This window comes from Bos mutus, chromosome 21 (assembly GCF_027580195.1).
Source record: "Bos mutus isolate GX-2022 chromosome 21, NWIPB_WYAK_1.1, whole genome shotgun sequence".
Classification (NCBI taxonomy): Eukaryota; Metazoa; Chordata; class Mammalia; order Artiodactyla; family Bovidae; genus Bos; species Bos mutus.
The window spans coordinates 6,562,056-6,587,833 of NC_091637.1; the positions used below are offsets into that span (position 1 = coordinate 6,562,056).

The 25,778-nt window shown below is 37.1% G+C and overlaps 1 protein-coding gene across 6 annotated transcripts in view; it reads right to left on the reverse strand.

Annotated features, from left to right (window-relative positions):
• The window catches only part of LRRC28 (leucine rich repeat containing 28), a 194,033-nt gene that overhangs the window by 11,082 nt on the left and 157,173 nt on the right, over positions 1-25,778 (reverse strand). For 4 of the 6 annotated variants that reach the window (XM_070357922.1, XM_070357920.1, XM_070357921.1 and 1 more), the window contains one exon: positions 24,569-24,728. In XM_070357922.1, the coding sequence (XP_070214023.1) occupies positions 24,569-24,728 (160 nt within the window). Of the gene's footprint in view, positions 1-23,656; positions 23,795-24,568; positions 24,729-25,778 lie in introns of all 6 variants that reach the window. The other 2 variants (XR_011461553.1, XM_070357919.1) reach the window with 1 other exon arrangement.

Sequence of the window (25,778 nt, forward strand, 5' to 3'; positions counted from 1 at the left end):
TGGCTATCAAAGGGGAAATGTGGGAGGGAGAAATTAGGAGTTTGAGAGTAACAAATAAACACTACTATATATAAAATAGATAATCAACAAGGACCTATTATATAGCACAGAGAGCCAGACACAATATAGTAACCTATATGGGAAAAGAATTTGAAAAAGAATGGATATATGTATAAATGAATCACTCTACTTTACACTCGAAGCTAACACAATATTGTAAATCAACTATATTGCATATAAAATAAAATTTTAACATAAATAAAAATTTAAAAATAAAACAGAATAAATAAAATCTCAGCACTATTAAACCTTGGGCTCATCTTACATGGCCTGCAGGGGGTGCAGTGGGCAGTCCTGAGGGTGCTGGGGAAGAGGGTCCACCATGCTCCTAAAGCTCATTTACGAACAGTGCATCCTGGGCTTGACAGAATGTTGAGGCAAAGATCTAGCTTTTAAATTAGATAAGAGTATAAAAGGTAACTCTTGACAAAATAGGAGAGAATGAAAATATTATGACAGAAATGCACTCCTGTTAAAAATCTGCATTTAAAAACAAAAACAGCTGCAAGATTCAGACTCTCTGAAGAGAAGCATATAGAGAAGCCCAAATCAAGCAAGGAGAATTAAAAAAGGACACTAAAGAAATATGAGTAGGAATCTGAAGCCTCTAGTACCTACTATAGCCGACATAAAACAGAGCTCAGCTTCTAGCCAAACTAAAATAAAATCTCACACTAAATCTCAGTTCTTATTACTCAGTACAATATGTCTGTGTTTCAACAAAAAGTTTTAAGAGATGCCAAAAGGCAAGAAAAAGTTCATGCTGAAGAGACAAAGGAAATCCTAGAACTAGACTCAGATATAACAGAGATGTTAGAATTGTCACAGGGAATTTAAAAAAAATAGAAAATCCAAAATCTGTGGAACAATTTCTAAAGGTGCAACGTATGCACAATTAGAATACTAGATGGAAAAGGAGAGAAAAAAGCAGAAGAATTATTTGAAGTAATGATGGTCAAGGACTTTACAAAATTAATCACAGATCCAGAAACTTACCACCACCAAGCAGGATAAAACAAAAACAAAACAAAAACACTACAAATAAGAACTGTACCCTATCACTCAGATACGGAATCTAAAATACGACACAAATGAACCTGCCTGCAAAACAGAACAGGCTCACAGACACAGAGAACAGACACGTGCTTGCCAATGGGGAGGAGAGCAGGGAAGGGATCATTGGGTGTTTGGGATTAGCAGACGCAAACTAGTATATATGGAATGGATAATCAGGCTCCCTACCGTACAGCACTGGGAACTATATACATAACTCTGTGAAAACCATAATGAAAATGAGTACTTAAGAGAATATGTATATATATAAAATGGAAAATCACTTTCTGTAGAGCAATGTTACAAATCAACTGTACTTCAATAAAGAGAGAAAGAAAAGAAATATCACATTCAACCTGGAGAAAACCAAAGAAAAAGAAAATCTTGGAAAAAATGTTACCTATTGAGAAAAAAGCATAAGATTATCATAGACATCTTATTAGAACCATGCCAGTAAGAAGTGAAGTATTTGTGGGCTCAAAGGAAAAAAATCACAAACTGAAAATTTTATATCCAGTGATATTATCCTGCAAAAGTTAAGGAACATAAAGACTTTTTCAGACAAACTGAGAGCTGAGGGAATTCATTGTCAGCAAACTTGTACTTCAAGAAAGGCTGAAAGGAGATCTTCAGTGAGAGGAAAAGGATATAGGTAAAAAACTCAGATCAAAATAAAACTAGAGATGACATGATAGCATATATATAAAGTTTCCACTCTAAAATCTACATAAGCAGACAAAAAAAAAAAAAAACTATTAGAACTAATAAATGAATTCAGTGAAGTTGCAGGATACACGATTAATACACAGAAATATGTTACTTCTTTATACTAATAATGAACCACCAGAAAGAGAATTCAAGAAAACAATCTCTTCTACAACTGTATCAAAAAGAATAAAATATCTATAAATAAGTTTAACCAAGGAGGTTGAAAGACGTATGCCCTGAAAACAATTAAGATACTGACGAAGGAAACTGAGGACAATACAAACAAGTGGAAATATTTTCTCTTTTCATGGGTTGTAAGAATATTAAAATGTCCATACCACCCAAAGCAATCTATAAATTTAATGCAATCCTTGTCAAAATGCCCAGAACATTTTTCTCAGAACTAGAATAATCCAAAACTTCTTTTTAAAATTTTTTTGTAAGTCCATTTATTCATTTGAGAGTCCACACATCAAGGATGCCATATGATGTTTTTCCTTCTCTGTCTGACCTACTTCACTCAGTATGACAATCTCTAGGTCCATCCATCTTGCTACAAATGGCATTATTTTATTCATTTTAATGGCTGAGTGATATTCCACTGTATATATGTAGCATATCTTCTTTATTCATTCCTCTGTCAACGGACATTTAGCTTGCTTCCGTCTTGGCTGTTGTAAACAGTGCTGCAATGAACAATGGGATACATGTATCCTTTTGGATCATGTTTTTGTCCACATATATGCTCAGGAGTGGGATTGCACAGTAATATGTAGCTCTATTCTTAGTTTTTTAGGGAATCTCCATACTGTTCTCCATAGTGGCTGTAACAATTTACATTTCCACCAACAGTGAAGAGGGTTCCCTTCTCTCCACACTGTCTTCAGCATTTATTGTTTGTGGATTTTCAATGATAGTCATTCTGACTGGTACGAGGTGATAAGTCATTGAAGTTTTTATTTGCATTCCTCTAATAATCAGTGATGTTGAATATCTTCTCATGTGCCTCTTAGCCACCTGTATGTATTCCCTGGAGAAAGGTTTATTTAGTTCTTCTGCCCATTTTTTGATTGGATTGTTTGCTTTAATGCTGTTAAGCATCATGAGTTGTTTGTAAATTTTGGAGACTAATCCCTTGTCGGTCACATCATTTGCAAATATTTTCTCCCAATCTGTGGGTTGTCCTTCATTTTGTTTATTGCTTCCTTTGCCATGCAAAAGCTTTTGAGTTTATGTTCTTTCTCATTCATTTAATACTTTCTGACTTGAATCTTAGTTTGTTCAATAACAATATTTCCATTCCTGCTTTGTTTCTCTTGTTGCTATAATTTTTCTACCTTTATATCTTCAAGTTCAGTTCAGTCACAGTCGTACCTGACTCTTTGCGACCTCATGGACTGCAGCATGCCAGGCTTCCCTGTTCATCGCCAACTTCTGGAGCTTACTCAAACTCATGTCCATTGAGTTGGTGATGCCATCCAACCATTTCATCCTCCGTCATCCTCTTCTCCTCCTGCCTTTAATTTTGGCAGCATCAGGGTCTTTTCCAATAAGTCAGTTCTTCACATCAGGTGGGCAACATACTGGAGTTTCAGCTTTAGCATCAGTCCTTCCAATGAATATTAAGGACTGATTTCCCTCAGGATGGACTGATTGGATCTCCTTGCAGTCCAAGGGACTCTCAAGAGTCTTCTCCAACACCATGATTCAAAAGCATTAATTCTTCGGCACTCAGCTTTCTTTATAGTCCAATTCTCACAGCCATACCTGACTACTAGAAACACCATAGCTTTGACTAGATGGACCTTTGTTGGCAAAGTAATGTCTCTGCTTTTTAATTTGCTGTCTAGGTTGGTCATAACTTTTCTTTCGAGGAGCAAGTGTCTTTTAATTTCATGGCTGCAGTCACCATTTGCAGTGATTTTGGAGCCCAGAAAAATAAAGTCTGTCACTGTTTCCACTGCTTTCCATCTATTTGCCATGAAGTGATGGGACCAGATGCCATGATCTTGATTTTCTGAATGTTGAGTTTTAAGTCAACTTTTTCACTCTCCTCTTTTATCAAGAGGCTCTTTAGTTCTTCTTCACTTTCTGTCCTAGAGGTTGTGTCATCTGCATATCTGAGGTTATTGATATTTCTCCTGGCAATCTTGATTCCAGCTTGTGCTTCATCCAGTCCAGCATTTCTCATGATGTACTCTGCATGTAAGTTAAGTAAGCAGGGTGACAATATACATCCTTGACGTACTCGTTTCCTGATTTGGAACCAGTCTGTTGTTCTATTTCTAGTTCTAACTGTTGCTTCTTGGTCTGCCTACAGATTTCTCAGGAGGCAGGTCTGGTGGTAAAGGAACCAAAAGCAAAAACAAACAAATGGGACCTACCTAACCTTAAAAGTTTTTGTATAGCAAATGAAACTATCAACATAATGAAAAGACAACCCACTGAACAGGAGAAAATATTCACAAATGGTATTACCAATAGGGGTTAACACCCTAAATATGGGCTTCCCTGGTGGCTCAGTGGTAAAGAATCCACCTGCCAATGCATGAGACACAGGTTCAATTTCTGGATCTGGAAGATCCCCTGACCACTCCAATATTCTTGCTTGGGAAATTCCCTGGACAGAAGAGACTGCAGGGCTATAGTCCATGGAGTTGCAAAGAGTCAGACATAACTTAGGGACTAAACATCAGTAACCCCCAATATATAAACAGCTCATACAATTCAATATCAAAAAAAGAAAACCAAAAGCAAAACATAAACTAAGTAACCTGATTAAAAAATGGGTAGAAAACATGAACAGACAGTTTTCCAAAGAAAACATACAGGTGGTTAATGGGCACATGAAAAGATATTCAACATTGCTAATCATCAGAGCACTACAAATCAAAACCACAGTGAGAGATCACTTCACAGTTTTCAGAATGGCTATTATCAAAAGGTTTACAAATAACAAATTTTGGCAAGGATGTGGAGTAAAGGGAGCCCTAGCACACTTCCAGTTGGAATGTAAATTAGTAGAGCCACTATGGAAAACAGTATGAAGGTTCCTCAGAAAACTAAAACTGACCTACCATAAGATTCAGCAATTCCACTCCTGGGTATACAACGGACTAAAAACAATTCAAGAAGATACACACACGCCAATGTTCATAACAGAATTATTTATAATAGTGAAGATATGGAAGCTAAGTGTCTATCAACAGATGAATGGATATATATACATATGCACATATATATATATAGACACATACACAATGAAATATAAATCAGCCATAAAGAAAATAATGAAATCCTGCCATTTGCAGCAACACGAATGGACCTGGAGAGTCTTATGTTAAGTGAAATAAGCCACCCAGAGAATGAAAAATACTGTGTGTTATCACTTATATGTGGAATCTAAAGAATAAAACAAAGAATATATAACAAAACAGAAACAGATTCATAGAGATAAAACTGGTGGTTACCAGTGAGAGGGAAAAAGGGAGGGGTAAAATAGTGGATTAAGAGGCATAAACTACTATGTATAAAGTAAATAAACTACAAGAACATATTATATAGCATAGGGAATACAGTCAATATTGGTAATAACTTTAAATGGAGTATAATCTATAAACATACTGAATCACTGTGTTGTGTATTTCAAATTAACATAATATTGTAAATCGACTATACGTCAATAAAATTTTTAAAAATAAAGATAGACTTCCCTGGTGGTCCAGTGGCTAAGTCTCTGTACTCCCAACGCAGGGGGCCAGGGTTGGATCCTGGTTAGGGAACTAGATCCCACATGCTGCAGCCAGAGATCCTGCGTGCTGAAACTAAGTCCCAGAGCAGCCAAATAGATAAATATATGTATGTGCATATATGTATATATATGTAAATATATATAAAAGAATAGAATAAAAATAACTTACTGCAGAATAAATAAATAGGAAGGTTTCTGGAGAAGGAATAAAGGTAAATAAAATATTTTATACTTGTAATTTTCAATTAATCTAAAAATTAATTTGTTTCAAGAAATAAGGGTAACAATGTACCGTATAATTACAACAGATGAATAGTGAAATGAATGAGAGCATTGTCATGGGAGGAATTAGGAATATTCTGTTAAAAAGTACTTGCACTACAAGTGGAGCAGTGCAGTGTATCATTTGAAGGTGGAGTTTGATTAGTTTAAAATGTTCATTGAAAACAATAAGGAAACTATTACAAATTTTTAGAAAAGAAGTATAATTGACAAGCTATGAGAAGAGATAAAATAGAACCATATAAAAAGCTCAATTAAAAACAGAAAAGGCAAAAAGAATGGGGAAAAAAGGAATAAATATAGACAATAGGAAATAGTTATAAACACAATAACAATCCAACTAAATCAATAACTACTTTATATGTGAATGATTTAAACATACCACTGAAAAGACAAACTATTTGAGTGGATGGAAATACAAGACCCAACTATGCTGTGTACAAGAAACTCACTTTAAACATAAATGTATAGATTGGTTAAGAGAAAGGGGACAGTAAAGGTAGTCACTGTTAACACTAACCAAAAGATAGATGTAACAGGTACTTTGTTACAGATAAAGCAGACTTCAGGACAGGGAAGACTATCAGAAATAAAGAGGAACATTACATAGTAATACAGGGATCAATTCTCTAAGAAGAGATAAAAATGTGTAAGGTGCATGAAGCTAAAAACAGAGCATCAAAACCTACAAGGCAAAAATTAACACAGCTTTAAGAAGAAACAGACAAATCCACTATTAGAGTTGGAGACTTCAGCATCCCTCTTTAAGTAACTGAAAGATCAAGAAAGCAGAAAATCAGAAAGGATATAGTTGAACTCAATAACATCAATCAACTTGACTTAATTGACATTTATAGATACTCTACCCAACAACAGAAAAACACACATTCTTCTCAAGCTGCACAGAAATTAAAATATTTTGAACTGATGAAAATGTAATATAACTGATCAAACAGTTTTGGTATGAGGCAAAAGAAGTACAAAAGGGAAATTTATAGCACAAATACAAATGTTAGAAAAGAGGAAAGCTCTAATAGCAATAATATTAGCTTCCCTGGAAGTTAGAGAATGAAGAACAATTTGTCTAGAGCAAGTAAAAATCACAGAGCATGTTCAGTGTCCACTATGGACTCAAACTAGGAATCAATAACAGAACAGGAAAATCTGCAAATGTATAGGTCTTTTCCACTGGTTAAATAGGCAGTCCCAAAGGATATAAAAATTTACACAACAATGGAAATAAAACATTCCAAAAATTTTGAGACACTGTATAGCCGTGCTGAGAGAGAAATTAATAGCTTTAAAAAGGGAGGAGGGAGGAGGGTTCAGGATGGGGAACACAGGTATACCTGTGGCGGATTCATTTCAATATTTGGCAAAACTAATACAATATTGTAAAGTTTAAAAATAAAATAAAATTAAAAAAAAGAAAAGAAAAAAGGAAACATATTAAGTCAGTAATCTAAGTTTTTACCCTAACCACCACCATCCCCCCAAAAAAGAGCAAAATAAATCCAAGTCTAGTAGGAGGAAGTAAAGAGGAGAAACCGTTAAATTAAACCTTCACTGGGATTAAGAAAGTCAATAGAGTTGATACATCTCTAGTAAGACTGGCAGAGATTTTTAAAGAAGACACAAATTAACATAATAAATGAAACAGGTGAAATCAGTATATATCCTGCAGCCATTAAAAAGATATAAGGGAACAACTTCACACATAAATTTGCAAACTAAGAATAGATGAATTCCTTGAAAACTACAAGATAAAATAGCCAATGTAAATAACTGTATAACTATTTAATAAATTCAATCTGTAATTTAAAAAGAGAAATTTCCAGGCCCAAATGGTTTCATTGGAGAATTCTGTCAATCACTTAAAGAACTGAGAGGAATTTTTATACTACCTCTTTCAGAAAAATACGAGAGGAGGAACACTTTCCAGCTCATTTTATGTGGCCAGCATTACTCAGACTTTAAAACCAGACAAAGTACAAAACCAGAAAACTAGAGACCAATAGCTCTCATAAACAGAGATAAAAAAGTTCTCCAGAAAGTATTAACAAATTAAATATAGAAATGCACAGAAAAAACTATACACCACAATTAAGTGGGAGGTATTCTGGGTATGTAAAGCTGGTTCAATACTTGAAAATCAGTGTCATCCAGTAATTCACCAACTGGTTAACAAAGAAAAATCAGTATGATATCAATAGACTCAAAAAGTATTTGACCAAATACAACATCCATTCATGATAAAAACTCAGCAAACCAGGAAGAGAAGGAATCCTCCTCATTTTGATACATATTTGATAAAACCTACTGCTTACATCAGATGTACAAGCTGGATTTAGAAAAGATAGGAACCAGAGATCAAGTTGCCAACATCTGTTGGATCATAGAAAACTCAAGGGAATTCCAGGAAAACATCTGCTTCACTGACTATGTGAAAGCCTTTGGACTGTGTGGACCACAACGAACTACGGAAAATTCTTAAGGATATGGGAATACCAGATCACCTTACCTGTCTCCTGATAAACCTGTATGCGCATCAAGCAGCAACAGTTAAACCTGGACATGGAACAATGGATTGGTTCAAAATTGGGAAAAGAAAATGACAAGGCTGTATATTGTCACCCTGCTTATTTAACTGCTATGCAGAGTACATCATGTGAAATGAGGGCCTAGATGACTCACAAGCTGTTTAATCAAGATTGCCAGGAGAAATATCAACAACCTCAGCTATGCAGATGATACCATTTTGATGAACTAACACCAAAAAAAGACATCCTTTTCATCACAGGGGACTGGAATGCAAAAGCAGGAAGTCAAGAGATACCTGGAGTAACAGCCAAGTTTGGCCTTGGAGTACCAAATGAAGCAGGGCAAAGGCTAACAATTTTGCCAAGAGAACGCACTGGTCATAGCAAACACCCTCTTCCAACAACACAAGAGATGACTCTACACATGGACATCACCAGATGGTCAATACTGAAATCAGACTAATTATATTCTTTGCAATTGAAGATGAAGAAGCTCTATACAGTCAGCAAAAACAAGACCAGAGGCTGACCATGGCTCAGAGCATGAACTCCTTATTGCAAAGTTCAGATTTAAATTGAAAAAAGAAGGGAAAACCACTAGATTTAGGTCAGGTATGATCTAAATCAAATCCTTTACAATTATTCAGTGGAAGTGACAAATAGATTCTAGGGACAGAGTGCCTGAAGAACTGTGGATGGAGGTTCATAACATTACACAGGAAGTGGTGATCAAAACCATCCCCAAGAAAAGAAATGCAAAAAAGCAAAATGACTATCTGAGGAGGCCTTACAAATGGAAAAGGAAAGATATATCCATCTGAATGCAGAGTTCCAAAGAAGAGCAAGGAGAGATAAAAACGCCTTTCAAGTGATCAAGCAAAGAAACAGAGGAAAACAATAGAATGGGAAAGACAGATATCTCTTCAAGAAAATTAGAGATACTAAGGGAACATTTCATGCAAAGATGGGCACAATAAAGGACAGAAATGGTATGGACCTAACAGAAGCAGAAGATACTAAGAAGAAAGCTGTGGTACATATAAACAAAGGAGTATTACTCAGCCATTAAAAAGAATACATTTGAATCTGTTCTAATGAGGTGGATGAAACTAGAGCCTATTATACAGAATGAAGTAAGCCAGAAAGAAAAAAACCAATACAGTATACTAATGCATATATATGGAATTTAGAAAGATGGTAATGATAACCCTGTATGCGAGACAGCAAAAGAGACACAGATGTATAGAACAGTCTTTTGGACTCTGTGGGAGAGGGAGAGGGTGGGATGGTTTGGGGGAATGGCATTGAAACATGTATAATATCATATAAGAAATGAATTGCCAGTCCAGGATTGATACAGGATGCTTGGGGCTGGTGCACTGGGATGACCCGGAGGGATGGTATGGGGAGGGAGGTGGGAGAGGGGTTCAGGATGGGGAACACATGTACGCCCGTGGCGGATTCATGTTGATGTGTGGCAGAACCAATATAATATTGTAAATAATTAGCCTCCAATTAAAATAAATAAATTTAAATTAAAAAAAGTAAAAACAGGGGAAAAAAAAAAAAAGAGGTGGCAAGAATACTACACAAAAAAGATTTTCATGACCCAGATAACCACGAGAGTATGATCACTCACCTAGAGAGAGACATCCTGGAGTGCAAAGTCAAGTGGGCCTTAGGAAGCATCACTATGAACAAAGCTAGTGGAAGTGATGGAATTCCAGCTGAGCTATTTCACATCCTAAAAGATGATGCTGTGAAAGTGCTGTACTCAATATGCCAGCAAATTTGGAAAACTCAGCAGTGGCCACAGGACTGGAAAAGGTCAGTTTTCACTCCAATCCCAAAGAAAGGCAATGCCAAAGAATGTTCAAACTACCACACAATTGCATTCATCTCACATGTTAGCACAGTAATGCTCAAAATTCTCCCAAGCCATGCTTCAACGGTACATGAACCAAGAACTCCCAGATGTTCAAGCTGGATTTAGAAAAGGCAGAGGAACCAGAGATGAAATTGTCAGCATCTACCGGATCATAGAAAAAGCAAAAGAATTCCAGAAAAACATCTCTTTCTGCTTCATTGACTATGCTAAAGCCTTTGACTGTGTGGATCACAACAAACTGTGGAAAATTCTTCAAGAGATGGGAATACCAGACCACCTGACCTGCCTCCTGAGAAATCTGTATGCAGGTCAAGAAGTAACAGTTAGAACTGGATGTGGAACAACAGATGGTTCCAAATTGGAGGAGTATGTCAAAGCTATATATTGTCACTTTGGTGTGCTATGGTCCATGGGGTTGCAAAGAGTCAGATACCACTTAGTGACTGAACAACAACTGCTTACATGATACTTTACAGTGATGTAAAGTATGTCCATTTTCACCACCTTAGTCAATATAGTACATATGGGAAGTTCTAGCCACTGCAATAAAGCAAGAAAAAGTTTTTACAGGCATACAGATTGAAAGGGAAGAAATAAAAACTACTTCTACTTTCAAATGACATGTCTACACAGAAAATGCCAAGAATCTATCAAAAATACTGCTTGACTCTTAAGGAAGGTCAACAAGGTTGTAAGTACATAAGATCAAAATATAAAAATTAATCACCTTTCCATATACTAACAATAAATAACGGAAATTGAAAATTTAAAATATAATATCATTTATAATCCCATGAAGAAAGTGAAATACTTGAGTATAATGTTATAACATTTAAAGGTGCTTAAAATTATTAAATGCTGATAAAAGAAATAAGAGAATACCTAAATAAATGGAGAGACATACTGTGTTCATTCACTGAAAGATTCAGAAATAATGATGTCAATTCTCTCCAAACTGATTTATAAATACAATTCTGTATGCAGCAGCAGCAGCAGCATGCTATGTGAATTTTAAGTTATTAGATACTTTGTACTACCTTAATTAAAAAAAAGTAAAGTTCCTTAGAACCCTAGTTCAGATAATTTGATACATCAGAATGTGGATAGCTGGATAAATAACAAACTTTGGCACAAAATAATCTTAAAAGGCAAGTTCATTTTTGAGGATCAGCTCTCTAAACATATTTCTTCCTGCTTTTGAAAAAGATAATTATGTTAAGTGAAAAATCATTCATAGAAGTGATATACTTCATACCACAATTTAGTTACAAATAAAGTTCCTAATGTCAGGAAGCAACAATTAGAACTGGACATGGAATAACAGACTGGTTCCAAATAGGAAAAGGAGTACATCAAGGCTGTATATTGTCACCCTGCTAATTTAACTTATATGCAGAGTACATCATGAGAAACGCTGGGCTGGAAGAAGCACAAGCTGGAATCAAGATTGCTGGGAGAAATATAAGTAACCTCAGATATGCAGATGACACCACCCTTAAGGCAGAAAGTGAAGAAGAACTAAAAAGCCTCTTGATGAAAGTGAAAGAAGAGAGTGAAAAAGTTGGCTTAAAGCTCAACATTCAGAAAACTAAGATCAGGGCATCTAGTACCATCACGTCATGGCAAATAGATGGGGAAATAGTGGAAACAGTGGCTGACTTTATTTTTCTGGGCTCCAAAATCACTGCAAATGGTGACTGCAGCCATGAAATTAAAAGATGCTTGCTCCTTGTAAGGAAAGTTATGACCAACCTAGACAGCATATTAAAAAGAAAGCTGAGCACCAAAGAATTCATGCTTCTGAACTGTGGTGCTGGAGAAAACTCTTGAGAGTCCCTTGGACTGCAAGGAGATCCAACCAGTCCATCCTAAAGATCAGTCCTGAGTGTTCATTGGAGGGACTGATGTTGAAGCTGAAACTCCAATACTTTGGCCACCTGATGCGGAGCGCTGACTCATTTGAAAAGACCCTGATGCTGGGAAAGATTGAGGGCAGGAGGAAGAGGGGATGACAGAGGTTGAGATGGTTGGATGGCATCACCGACTTGATGGACTTGAGTCTGAGTGAACTCTGGGAGTTGGTGATGGACGGGGAGGCCTGGTGTATTGTGGTTCATGGAGTCTCAAAGAGTTGGACACGACTGAGCGACTGAACTGAACTGAACTGAAAGTTTCTAAGCAGAAGAATCCAATTTCATAAATATATGTGGGATTGCTACTTGCTGAAGCATAATGCCCACTGGATCATTATTAATTCCTTATGATGCTCAACAGGGTTAGGCAGGCAACCTGGAGGTGTTGTATTTGTGCTTTAAAGAAATTCCAAGTCTGTGTAGTTATTTACTTTTTAAAATACTTTTTATATCAGGGTATAGTTGATTAACGTTGTGTTAGTTTCGAGTATACAGCAAAGTTATACATGTGTGTGTAATCTATTCTTTTTCAAATTCTTTTCTCATTTAGGTTGCTATATAATACTGAGCAGAGTTCCCTGTGCTATACAGTAAGGTCATTTTGATTATTCATTTTAACTATCAGATCAGATCAGATCAGTCGCTCAGTCATGTCCAACTCTTTGCGACCCCATAAACTGCAGCACGCCAGGCCTCCCTATAGCAGTGTGTAAATATCACCCCCAAACTGCCGAACTATTCCTCCCCTTAGAATGAATCAGAAATTCATCTCCAGGTCTATGAGTTTGTTTCTGCTTTGTAAATAAGTTCATTTGTATCGTTTCATTTTAGATTTCATATGTAAGGGACAGTGCACGGTATTCCTCTTTCTCTGATTTACTTCCTTCAGTATGACAATCTTTAGGTCCATCCATGTTGCTGAAAATGGCATTATTTCATTCTTTTTAATGGCTGAATAATATGTATACTTATTTACTTTTGGGAGGCTCATCTTAAAGTGTAATTTAACTGCTTGTTTCATTAACGACGTAAGTTGTTACAAGTACATCAACAGGTCTACTGCCAGACAATGCGTTTGTGTTGGTTAGGTCCTTTAAAAAAGTTACCGCACTGTGGCACCAGGGACATGATAGTTTCAGGGAAAGAACTTTTAGCTATGCAGTACACTCTCCAATTAGGAGAAAGATGCTGATAAATTCTACAAAGAACATCAGACATGACATTTGCTGCTTTAGTGTCTCTGAGGATATTTATAGGCAAGGCAGAAGGAAGAGCATTTCAGCTCAGTTTTAAAATACAGAAATACCACTATTCTTAAGGAAAAAAATAACAATGTTGTTGCACATATTGGAGCCCAACAAAATCATAAGAAATGTGGTGTTTTCTTTATAAACCTCTTTCTGATTAGAAACAAGAAACATATCCTTGACTCATACAGAAATTCAAGCCAGAAGAAAAATAATATTAGACAGAATTGATCAGATGAAATCCCAAGCCTGTGAACATATTAACATGTAAGAGGATTATAGGAGAATCATCTAATAACATATTATATTTCTTGTTACATTTATGTTAAAAATGACATGGGAAGATTCTGTGTGCAGAACCAAAGACTTAAATATATAGTTTCTCTACTAGAGCTGTCATGCCCTAGACCTTTAGGAGTGAGATATGTATTGGAAAACAAGTATCAGGTGGTTTAATCACAGCTGAACCCCTAGTACTTAGCACAGAGTTTCACACACAGCAGATGGTCAGTACAGAAGTGCTGAGTGACACAATGAGGAAAAAAACAGTTAAGAACAATTTACTTAAATCTCTTGAAGAATATTTGACCCATGCAAAATTTCATAAGTCACCTTAAGAGGGTGCCAACATCTAGGTTGCTTCCATGTTTTAGCTGCTTCAATGAACAATGGGACACATATGTCTTTTTCAGTTTTGGTTTCCTCAGGGTATATGCCTAGGAGTGGGATTGCTGGGTCATATGGTGGTTTTATTCCTTGTTTTTTAAGGAACCTCCATACCATCTTCCATAGTGGCTGTATCAACCTAGATGTCCATTAACAGATGAATGGATAAGGAAGTTGTTGTACATATACACAATGGAATATTACTCAGCCATAAAAAGGTACATATTTTAGTCAGTTCTAATGAGGTGGATGAACCTAGAACCTATTCTACAGAGTGAAGTAAGTCAGAAAGAGAAAGATAAATATCATATTCTAACACATATATATGGAATCTAGAAAAATGGTACTGAAGAATTTATTTATAGGGCAGCAGTGGAGAAACAGACATAGAGAATAGACTTATGGACATGGGGAGAGGGGAGGAGACGGTGAGATGTATGGAAAGAGTAACATGGAAACTTACATTACCGTATGTAAAATAGATAGCCAATGGGAATTTGCTATATGGCTCAGGAAATTCAAACAGGGGCTCTGGATCAACCTACAGGGATAGGGAGGGAGATGGGAGGGAGGTTCAAAAGGGAGGGGATATGTGTATACCTAAGACTGATTCATGTTGAGGTTTGACAGAAAACAGCAAAATTCTGTAAAGCAAGTATCTGTCAATTAAAAAAAAAAAAAGAGGGTGCCAACAAATAGGCTTTTGCTGAAAGGAAAAAACAACCCAAACATAAGTAAGAAAATAATATCAGCATTATTGTTGTAAAGTAATACCCACAAAAAGCAAGGGTAATATTTCATAAGTGATAAGTCATTTAATCATATAAGAATTAGACAGAAGATATTTAAAAATAAACTACTAATGAGTGGGAAAAAGGAGTATTAACTTGTCCAAACAGACAAAGTCTTGCACACTCTCTAACAAACGGGTCCCTACCCTAGGAACAACAGTTACCCAGACATATGGTTCTCTCATGTAATCACTCGGGCTTAAAAGACCAGGGAGAACTCCTGAAAGAACCAAGCTCTGTAAATCTGAGCTTGAAAGCAGCCAGCTGAAGCCATGGTATCCTCACCACCACCTTGTCCAGCTCACAGTAGATGCTCACAGCATGTCTGCTGACTGACTGGACAGAATAATTATTCTGAGCTATTTGGAAATAACTCTGATGGCTTTTTAATAGTGGAAATAGAAAAAAGAATCCTAAAATTCATATTGTCCCACAAAATATCTGAATACTAAACAAATCTTGAGGAAAAAACCCATAACTGAAGGCATCGTACTTCTTGATTTCAAAATATTCTACAGTAATCAAAACAGTATGGTACTGGTATAAAGACAGATGAATAGACCAATGGAACAGAATAGAGAGCCTGGAAATAAACCCACACATAGGCAGTCAACTGATCTTCCACAAGGAAGCCAACAATATACAATGGGAAAAGGACAGTCTCTTTGAGAAATAGCATGAGAAAACTGGACATCTACATGCAGAAGAATGAAAGTGTACCCTTATCCTACAGCGTACACAAAAACCAACTCAAAATGAATTAAAAACCTAAACATTAAGACCTGTAACTATAAAACCTCTAAAATAAAACAGTGGAAAAGCCCCTTGACATTGGTCTTTGCTATGACACCAAAGGCACACAAAAAAAGAAACAGGCAAGAGGAACTACATCAAACTAAAAAGCTTCCAAGCAGCAAAGTAAACAACCAGCAAGAGGAAAATGCAACCTGCAGAATGGAGATAACATTTGGAAACCCTGTACCCTGTATTTAATCATGGACTGATCTAAAATATATCAGGAACTCCTATAACTCAATAGCAAAAAAAACTCAATCTGATTTAAAAATAGACATTTTTCCAAAGAAGACACAGAGACGGCCAGTAAGTACATGAAAAGGCTCTCAACATCAAGAATTATCAGAGAAATGCAGATCAAAACCACAATGAGACATCCCCTCACGCCTGTCAGGATGGCTGCAAAAAAAGACAAAAAGTGAGTGTTGGCAAGGATGGAGATAAACTGGAATCTTTATACATGTTGGGGGGAATGTAAAATGCTACAGTCGCTATGGAATACAGTTTCTCAAAAAATTAAAAATAGAATGAACATATCCAGCAACCCCACTTCTGAGTATATATCCAGAAGATTTAAAGTCAGGGTCTCAAAGAAATATCTGCACTCCCATGTTCACAATATCCAAAACATGGAAACAACCTAAATGTCTATCAATTGATGAATGGATAAAGAAAATATGGAATGCACATACAATAGAGGGCTTCCCAGGTAGCTCAAATGGTAAAGAATCCGCCTGCAATGCAGGAGACCGGGATTCAATCCCTGGGTTGGGAAGATCCCCTGGAGGAGGGCATGGCAACCCACTCCAGTATTCCTGCCTGGAGAATCCCCCATGGACAGAGGAGCCTGGCTACAGTCCATGGGGTTTCAAAGAGTTGGACATGGCTGAGCAACTAAGACACACACACACACACACACACACACACACACACACTAGCATATTAGTCAGCTTTAAAAAAGAAGTCCTGCTCTTGGCAACAACATGGATGAACCTGGAAGATAATATGGTAGGGGAAATAAGCCTGTTACAGGACAAATACTACATGATTCCACTTACATGAGCTATCTAAAATGGTCAAACTCAGAAGCAGAACGGTGAGTTACCAGGGAGTGCGGGAGGGAGAAGCAGGAGTTGTGTTCAATGGGTGCAGTTGCAGTTATGCAGGATGAGTAAGTTCTAGCGAGCTGCTGTATAATACAGTACCTACAGATAATACTGTATGGTACACCTAAACATTTGCTAAGAAGGTAGATTTCATGTTAAATGCTCTTACCCTGATTTTTAAAAAAAGGAATAGGAAGCATCAAGAATCTGGATCCTTAGTTGATCCAGAAGTCAACTAAGAGATATTCTACTTTAACCTAAAATAGTATTATAAGAGTTGTCATTTCCAGTGGCAGTACTTCCATCTGATACACTTCCTTTTGCAGACTTCTTTTTCCTAATTTTGTTTCGATGATAATGTATGACTTGAAAAAATTTATTTTGTTTCCCCTGCAAATAAATAAATAAGTAAAAAGGAAACCACTGGTCAGCTAATGTTTTAATAATTAAACATCATTTTTAACTTTTAAAGCAACACCAGTTTGTTGCAAAAATTCAACACTACTCAAAGAAAACCAGTGCTTTGGTAAGCCATCAAGACTTTTCCTACATATTCAATTTAAATCACATATATACATACACACATACACACACACACTTATATGTATTTATATATATACCCATGGCTGACAAAAATTGGGTATCACTATGTAACCTGTTTAAAAACATTTTTAACTAAACTTAAAAATTGCTACCAGAATCTTTCCTTTTGTTTTTTAACCTTATAAAGTTTCAAGCAAGAGGTTTTTTTAAGTCCCTTTAGTATATACTAGGTTTCCCTTGTGGCTCAGCTGGTAAAGAATCCGCCTGCAATGTGGGAGACCTGGGTTCGATCCCTGGGCTGGGAAGATCCCCTGGAAAAGGGAAAAGCTACCCACTCCAGTATTCTGGCCTGGAAAACTCCATGGACTGTATTGTCCATGGGGTTGCAAGGAGTCGGACACGACTGAGAAACTCTCACTTTCTTTTCACTTTAGCTATACACTACTTTTTATTATTATTTTGTATATTTATAAAAATACATCCTTACTGAAAATATTCAAATGATTCTACAGTATACAGAATTGAAAATTAAAGTCCCCACCTGACTACTCCATAACCCTACAATCTTCCCTTTCAAGGTGATCATAGTTTACAATTAGATTTACATCCTGTGGGATTTCTTAGTGCACACACACACATATGTATGTATACACACACACATATATTTTTCAGAAGTATCTTGTGCAGAATATTAGAGCTTATCTTCATTTTATTAGTATTTCAAAATTTCTTTGTAGGTAGTGATTTATCCAGTAGCTATTAATAATTACAGCATAGTGTCTAAAACACAGATTTGAAGCCAGACTGCTAAATGGATCAAATCCCAGCTGTGCTGTGAGGTCCTGGCCCAGGTTCTAACCTTCCTGGGACCCAGTTCCACACCCTCTTACCCCCATAACATGGGGATTATATTAAGTTGAACCATATGGAAGGCATGATTCTCCTAATAATAGTACCTATCTTACAGTACTAAGTAACATAGCTCAACTTCCAACTGGGTCTCCTGACCCCCTAATGCTTATGAGTTCTTTCATTCCAGCCCCAGGGATTTACTGTACAAGAGCAGAGATATCACATGTCACCACACCAACACCAGAGCATACACTGTTAGTATCTGTTATGGACCAGATTTAATCGAGTGATATGGAAAGGAACACTGGGATTCTGGGCAGTTTCTGTCTCAAAACATTCTGGTGATCTAACTGAGACCTTTTGAATGTGTATGGTGGTGAATTTTCTTGTCAACTTGACTTGACTTGACCCAGTTATTTGGTCAAACACCAATCTAGATGTTGCTGTGAAGGTATTTTTCAGATGTAGCAGCAGCTGCAGCTTAGTTGCTCAGTCGTGTCCAACTCTGTGACCCCATGGACTGTAGCCTGCCAGGTTCCTCTGTCCATGGGGATTCTCCAGGCAAGAATACTGGAGTGGGTTGCCCTGCTCTCCTCCAAGGGATCTTCCTGACCCAGGGATTGAACCCAGGCATTGCAGGTGGATTCTTTACCATCTGAGCCACCAGGGAAGCCCTTTTTGACATTTAAATTAGTAGACTGAGTAAAGCAGATAATGTTCCATAGTGTAGGTGGGCCTCATCCGATCAGTTTTAGAGCAAAGAAGCACAAGGACTTTTCCTGAAGACAGCTCCATAGAAACCCTACCTGAGTTTCTAGCCTGCTGCCCTGTGAAATTCAGACTCACGGCTGCAGCATCAACTCTTTCCTGAATTGCCAGCCTGCCAGCCTGCCCTGTGGTTTTGGACTTGCCAGCTCCCAAATCCCGTGAGCCAATTCCTTAAAAGCAATCAATCTTTGCCTATACTTATTATTTACAGATATAGATACATGTTCTGTTTCTCTGGAGACTGTTAACTAATACAAATTCAGCTACTGGTAAGGGAAGCTGCTGTAACAAACATTTAAAAATCTAGATGTGACTTCGAAATTAAGCAGTAGAGGCTAGAAGAGTTTTGCCTTGTGGAGACTATTGGTAGAAATAGAGATATTAAAGAATATCAGGTGAGGGTTTACAAATGAAAGAGGAAAACTACAGAAAAGGGGCTTCCCAGGTGGCTCCGTCATAAAAAATCTGCCTGCCAAGCAGGAGATGTAGGAGACATGGGTTCAATCCCTGAGTTGGAAAGATCCCCCAGAGGAGGAAATGGCAACTCATTCCAGTGTTCTAGCCTGGAAAAATCCTATAAAATGTACGCTATAGCAAAAGCTTCTACTGTCTTAGACAACACATATATTGTCATGAAGAGGATGTTTCTGGAAATACGAGGTACTAGACAAAAATGAGGAATGTGTTATTGTAAAATGAAAGAAAGATCATCATTGTTAGAAACCACAGAGGACTCAACCGAATTGTGTTATGCTGGACGGAAAACAGAACTTATAAGTGATCATCTTGGGTCCAGGCATACCTCAGATACATTGCAGGTTCAGTTCCAAACCACCACAATAAAGCAAATAGAGTAATAAAGCCAGTCACACAAATTGTTTGGTTTCCCAGTGTATATAACAGTTATTTTTACACTATAATGTAGTCAAAAGTATGCAAAACCATTATGTTTTAAAAAACCAATGTGTATACCTTTATTTAAAAGTATTGCTGAAAAATGTTAACCATCATCCCAGCCTTCAGTGAGTAGTAGGAGTAACATCAAAGATCACTGATCACAGACCCACTATCACAAGTATAAAAATAATGAAAGAGTTCCAAGTGAGAATTACCAAATGTGACACAAAGACAGGAAGTGAGCAAACGCTGTTAGAGAAATGGAACCAATAGGCTTTTTTGATGCAGGGTTGACACAAACCTCCAATTTGTAAAAACTACACTATCTGTGAAATGCAATAACATGAAGCACAAAAAGATGAGGTACGCCTATATTTAGCTGAGGAGGTTTCTAAGCAAAGTCCTGAAGGCATGGCCTGGTTTTTCTTTGCTGCTTACAGTAAAATGTGAGAGGAGGGAGATAAATTGAGGGAGCTGTTCAGCAAAAAGGAATCAAAACTTGAAGATTTGGGAAATTGCCAGGCTATCTGTAAAAAATGAGAAAGCATGTTCTGGAGAAAACACCAAGGGTATTTATAGCTAGACAACCTTGAAAAGATTAGGCATGAGACTTGTGATCTGGTCAACCATTTCAGCAGAAATGCTGATAGCTTGGAGGGGACAGACATGCAACAGGGTAAAGAAATGCTGTCAGACTTCTGGGATTCCACAGGCAGGAAACAAGCTGTCAAGTAAAGGGAAGAATAACCTTGGGGATGGGGTCACCTCCCCAATTCTAGAGGGTGAGGTAACTTCCTTGGTTTTAGAGAGCAGGGCCCTCACTCAGGGCTAAGGAGGTGAGGCCACTTCACCAGAGGGTCTAAAGGACAGAGCGTCTAACCAGAGGATTATTCTCAAGTATTAAAATCTAATGGAATTTGTCCTTCTAGGTTTTGGACTTTTCTGAAACTCATGATCTCTTTTTCTCCTTTCTGTAATGTAAATGTCTATCTTATGCTTGTCCCAACCATCATATACTGAAAGAAGATAACCAGTCTGGTTTTACAGATTCACAGATGAGGACTTTCTGTCCCACGGTGAGTTATGCTTGAGTTTTACTCATACTTGGTTTAGATACTTAAGATTAGATTTTGAATTCAAGAGTTGATGCTGGAATGGGTTAGGATTTGGGGAGTGTTGGGATGGAATGAATTTATTATGCCTGTGAGAAGGACATGAATTTTTGGAGGATAGACTGTTATGGGTTGAATTGTATCCCCCTAAATTCATGTTAAAGTCCTAATCCCTAAAACCCCAGAAGGTGACTGCTATCAACTGAACTGTGTCCCCCGATCCTGCCACTGATTCATATGTTTAAGCCCTAATCTCCAGTGTGATGGTATTTGGATATGGGGCTTTTGGAGATATTAGGCTTAGATGAGTTCATAATGGTGGGGTCCTGATGATAGGATTAGTGCCCCTATAAGATGAGACGCCAGAGACTTTGTGCATGTGTGTGATCATATTCTCTGCCACTCGAGACAGCAAGAAAATGGCTAAATTCAAACCAGGAAGAGAGCCCTCAACACAACCTAACCATATACACCCTGATTTCACACTTCAGCTTCTGTGTGAGACTGACTTTCTGTTGTTTAAGCCAGCCTATGGTATTTTGTTTGTTTGTATGGTGGCCCTAGCAGAGTAAAACAGTAACCTTATTTGGAAACAGGGTCACTGCTGGTGTAATGAGTTAAGTTAGGATGAGGTCATCAGGGAGGGCCCTAATGCAATGTCACTGGTGTCCTTATGAACAAGGGACATTTGGACACCAAGACAGACTCACACAGAAGACACTGTGAAGAGAAGGGAGGTGATGGCTATCTACAAGATTTAGACCCTTCCGTCACAGCCTTCTGAAGGAACCAATCCTTTCACATCTCTAGCCTTCAGATCTCTGAGACAACATCTACAGCAGATCTTGTCAGCCAGTTCTGTGGTATTCTGCTGAGGCATCCATAGGAAATGAATAAAATACCCTTGCAAAACTTCTGAGTAGCTGGATTTCCTATTGGGAAATACAAAATTTATAAGGCTCCTACACGTGTGGGAAAAGCCAGACATATGTTCTAGTAATAAATAATCCTCTGAGTTGACATTCTCCATTTTAACAAATGAACAGTAATTTGGGGAAATGAAAACTTGCTATGCTTATTGTGATCAAAAGTTAACGAACATACTAGCTATTATTCTCTCTATAGATATTTGAAGATTTCGGTATTTACTGTTTATGCAAAATACTGCAATTTCTTTTTACTTGACTCTGTATTAAACTTAGGTTGGAACTAATACTTGTATGAGACTTGGTATTTTAGAAGCATATTCAATATGTTCCTTTAAAATGATGCCAAATATCCACATTAATTTAGATTTTGGCTGATATGCTGAATTATTTTATGACAAGCAATGTAAACTGAACTGAATATATTAGAAAACTTAAAAACAATATTGTCAAGACCTTTTAGAATTTATGATATTAAAAATATTGATTTTTAGCAATAAGCTATTGAGATTCAAGTATTTGGTTTTCAGTTATAAAAGAAAGTGCTTTAAAGACTATGTTAGGAACTAAAGTCAAAGCTTTTAATACAATCTCCATAGCAACATGGGAAGGAGCAAAGTCCAGTGGACCAAATGCAATATACAAATTCTAAAATTCAAATCTTAGCATTAACTCACCACAGAAAGCCATGTTTGTATCTTGGTATTTCAGTTTTTGCTATAAACATAGGCACTTCTGGCATAGATTAACAAAAGGGCATTGCCTAAGATCTATGTATTTGATACACTCATTTTACTAAACTAACAATATTATATTTATATTATAAAGCAATAAGATATTCATACTGGTTGAAGCAGAGAAACAAGTAGCAGTAAATAGAATATGCAAATACTTATCGAATAAGTTTCCCAAATTTCATGTAAAGATAACACAAAAATGACTTCATTTGAAGGATCTACTTTATTTTCACAAGTTAATTCCCATGATGAAATGAAAGTTTAGCTTTTAAATAGGTATTTAGGATTTTATCAGCTGCTAACAGAGCATCCTTGCCATACTGCACTGTTTCCATTTTCACATGGTCAGTAAGGAAATGTTCTCTACAGGAAGCTGTGCGACAACAATGCAGAAGGATTTTACTATAGTTTAATGAATTTAAGATTTTCCTATAATGATATCTTACTAATATAAACATCATTTGCTAAAGACATATACACAAAATAAATTTTTAAAAGTTTTTGAGCTACAAAAAGATATCATAGTTAACAGTTACTCAATATGTATTACATGCCAGGTACCATCCTGGGCTCTTTATATAAAACAATCTCATTTAATCCTCACAACGACCTTATTAAATAGATAGGATTACTATGTTCATTTTACTTGAAAAGATGAAGCTCAGAAATGTTATGTCAATTTGCCCAAGATCTCCCAGGGAAGGAGTCAGAATCATGGCCGGTGACTTGATCAATATATTCCCTACTGTTTCTTACAGATGTGCCTATTTCATTTGTTAATTTTACTCATGTAGTTAACACTCAAATCCTGACTCCGTCCTTTCAGCTCTGATCAGAAGGAGGAGATTAGCAAGGTTTGGAGGAGGGCTTCTGGAGGCAGGCATGGCAAAGAAGCAGGAAACTAAAAATGCAGAAAGTTGAAACGGGAACTGAAAGTATAGCAAAACAGGATTATTCAGGTAAGAAAAAAGAAAAATGCAGTTTGGGGAAGGAGTGGGTAGAGAGATGGAAAGGTAACTACCATTTGCCGAGCACCCATTACGTGCCAGGTGTCTGCCTTCATCGTCTGCTGATCCTCAGATGCCCTGCCCAGCAGGCTGTTCCAGCTCCATTCTGAGGCTCTCAGAGGTGCAGTACCCTGCCCACGCTCGCTCTCATTCTACAAAAATGATTATAAAGGAAACGCTTCTGGGACTGAATAGGGGTAACAAGTTTTCCTGAAAAATGTACTAACCCAAAATACCACATTTGAGGATAAGTGAGGTATTATAGCATCTTTTTTTTTCAACTTTGAAAAATGCGAACTTAGAAGATCCTAAATTTAGAAAATCTATAAGCTGAGGCAGGGCTAATGGAGGATTTTTCATTTCATGTCCTATTTTTAATTGTCTGGTATTCTTTTTTAAACTACCAGCATGGAGTTTTTTATTTAGTTAACATTCTTTGCAAATTCAAGGCACTGTGCCAAGAAACAGAGTGGCAAGAGAATGCCATTTGGAAGTGTTAGAAATTCAAAACAGAAACACACACACAATGTTCAGCCACACACTTTCAGTTAGCAATGTGAGTTAAATAGAAGGGCTGGGCTGGACCCATTATATAACAAATATTTTGTTCTTACACTCCTTATTGCCTAAAGACTATTGTGAATAGGGGAACAGCAGGAAAACACTTCTCCAAAGAATGAGCTACTCTAAATAACATATACAATAAAACCATTCTTCACAAGACCAAAAATGTAATAAAGGGAAACCCAGTTTTCTTACCATACTGAAAATGTCACTTGTTTCATTTAGTTGTATGGCAGGAAGCACTCTAGGCCCCTTTCAAGCTGCTGACGTGACAGCACTTTTTACGTGTGTCCTCCACCCCCTCCCCACGTTCCCACCCCTCGCCCAGGTGTAAGCCCGGGTGCCCACTTAGGCATGATTACCCCTGGTGCAGCCCTGCCATCGGCGTCTCTCTCAAGGGGAAGAGCTTGGGGTAGACAATCGTAAACATGGGCTCGCTGCACCGGTGACAGTGCCCCAGGGGGCAGTGCAGCAGCTCCAGCAGACTTCTGGGTAACGAGACTGGAGACAGAAAGTCCAGATCTGGAACACAAGAGAAAAATCATGCACAAATAAAAAATGAGATATCCTTGAATGAGGCTTCTTATAATACGTCTCACTGTTAACAAGTAAATTCGGTTAGTGAAAAGTACTGCATGTGAAAAGTTTTGTTATCTGATAGGCACTGAATGAAAACATAACATTATTTGGAAATGAAAGATTTTTTTACACTTCAGACACTAAGAGAAACCTTAAGTCTATTCTTTTAAGAGCAACCTGAGCTGTCCTGAGGTGGAAGCAAAGAAAGAGTAAGGCCAAATATTCTTTAAGAACAAAGACCAAAAAGGCTGCTGGGTTTATCCAGAGACAGTCTGCAAACTTCTGTAAAAGACAGAGAATATAAAAAGGTCTGCGACTGAAGACTGAAACAGACTTTCATTAAGTTCCTCCTAGGTCTATTGGGGATTTAGAATGTTTCAAGCTAAATTACATTTACTGAAAAGAATGAAAAGGGGAAACAAAGAAATCAAAGAAAATGAAAAATAACGATTCCCTGTCTCCCTTCCATGAGCTGTCATTAATAAAAACAGGATGTTTTTTCCTTAGTGTAGTCTGAGCACACCAAAGCAATGTTTAAAGCAAAATATCCTAGGGGTCTGGGCAATCCTGAGCACAAATGTACACTGGATTGCTACTGACAGTGAACACCAGGAGAGAGAGAAATAGTCACGATGAGGTGACACCTAAAATTCACTGAATCATCTTTGGGAAGGAAATACAAATTATCTTACTATCTTCTGTATCTGTCCAGATTTTTCAATAACCATTTTGAAAAATGTAATTTGTTCATAGGTGAATAATTTCAGTTTTCTGTTCAGTTTTTGAAAACAACTTAATACATTCCTGGGAGGTTAATGTTAGATGTTTTTGTACGAACTTCTCTTTTTTTTAAAGCAAGGACAAAGCATTTAGCAGTTTTAAAAACACTTAAAATGTATTTTCTCATTAACGCTGCCTGGTGCTTTTTTAAAGCATCTCAGGTCCACTCTACATCACCTAAGACATACATACACTACTAAAGACTTTCCAAAC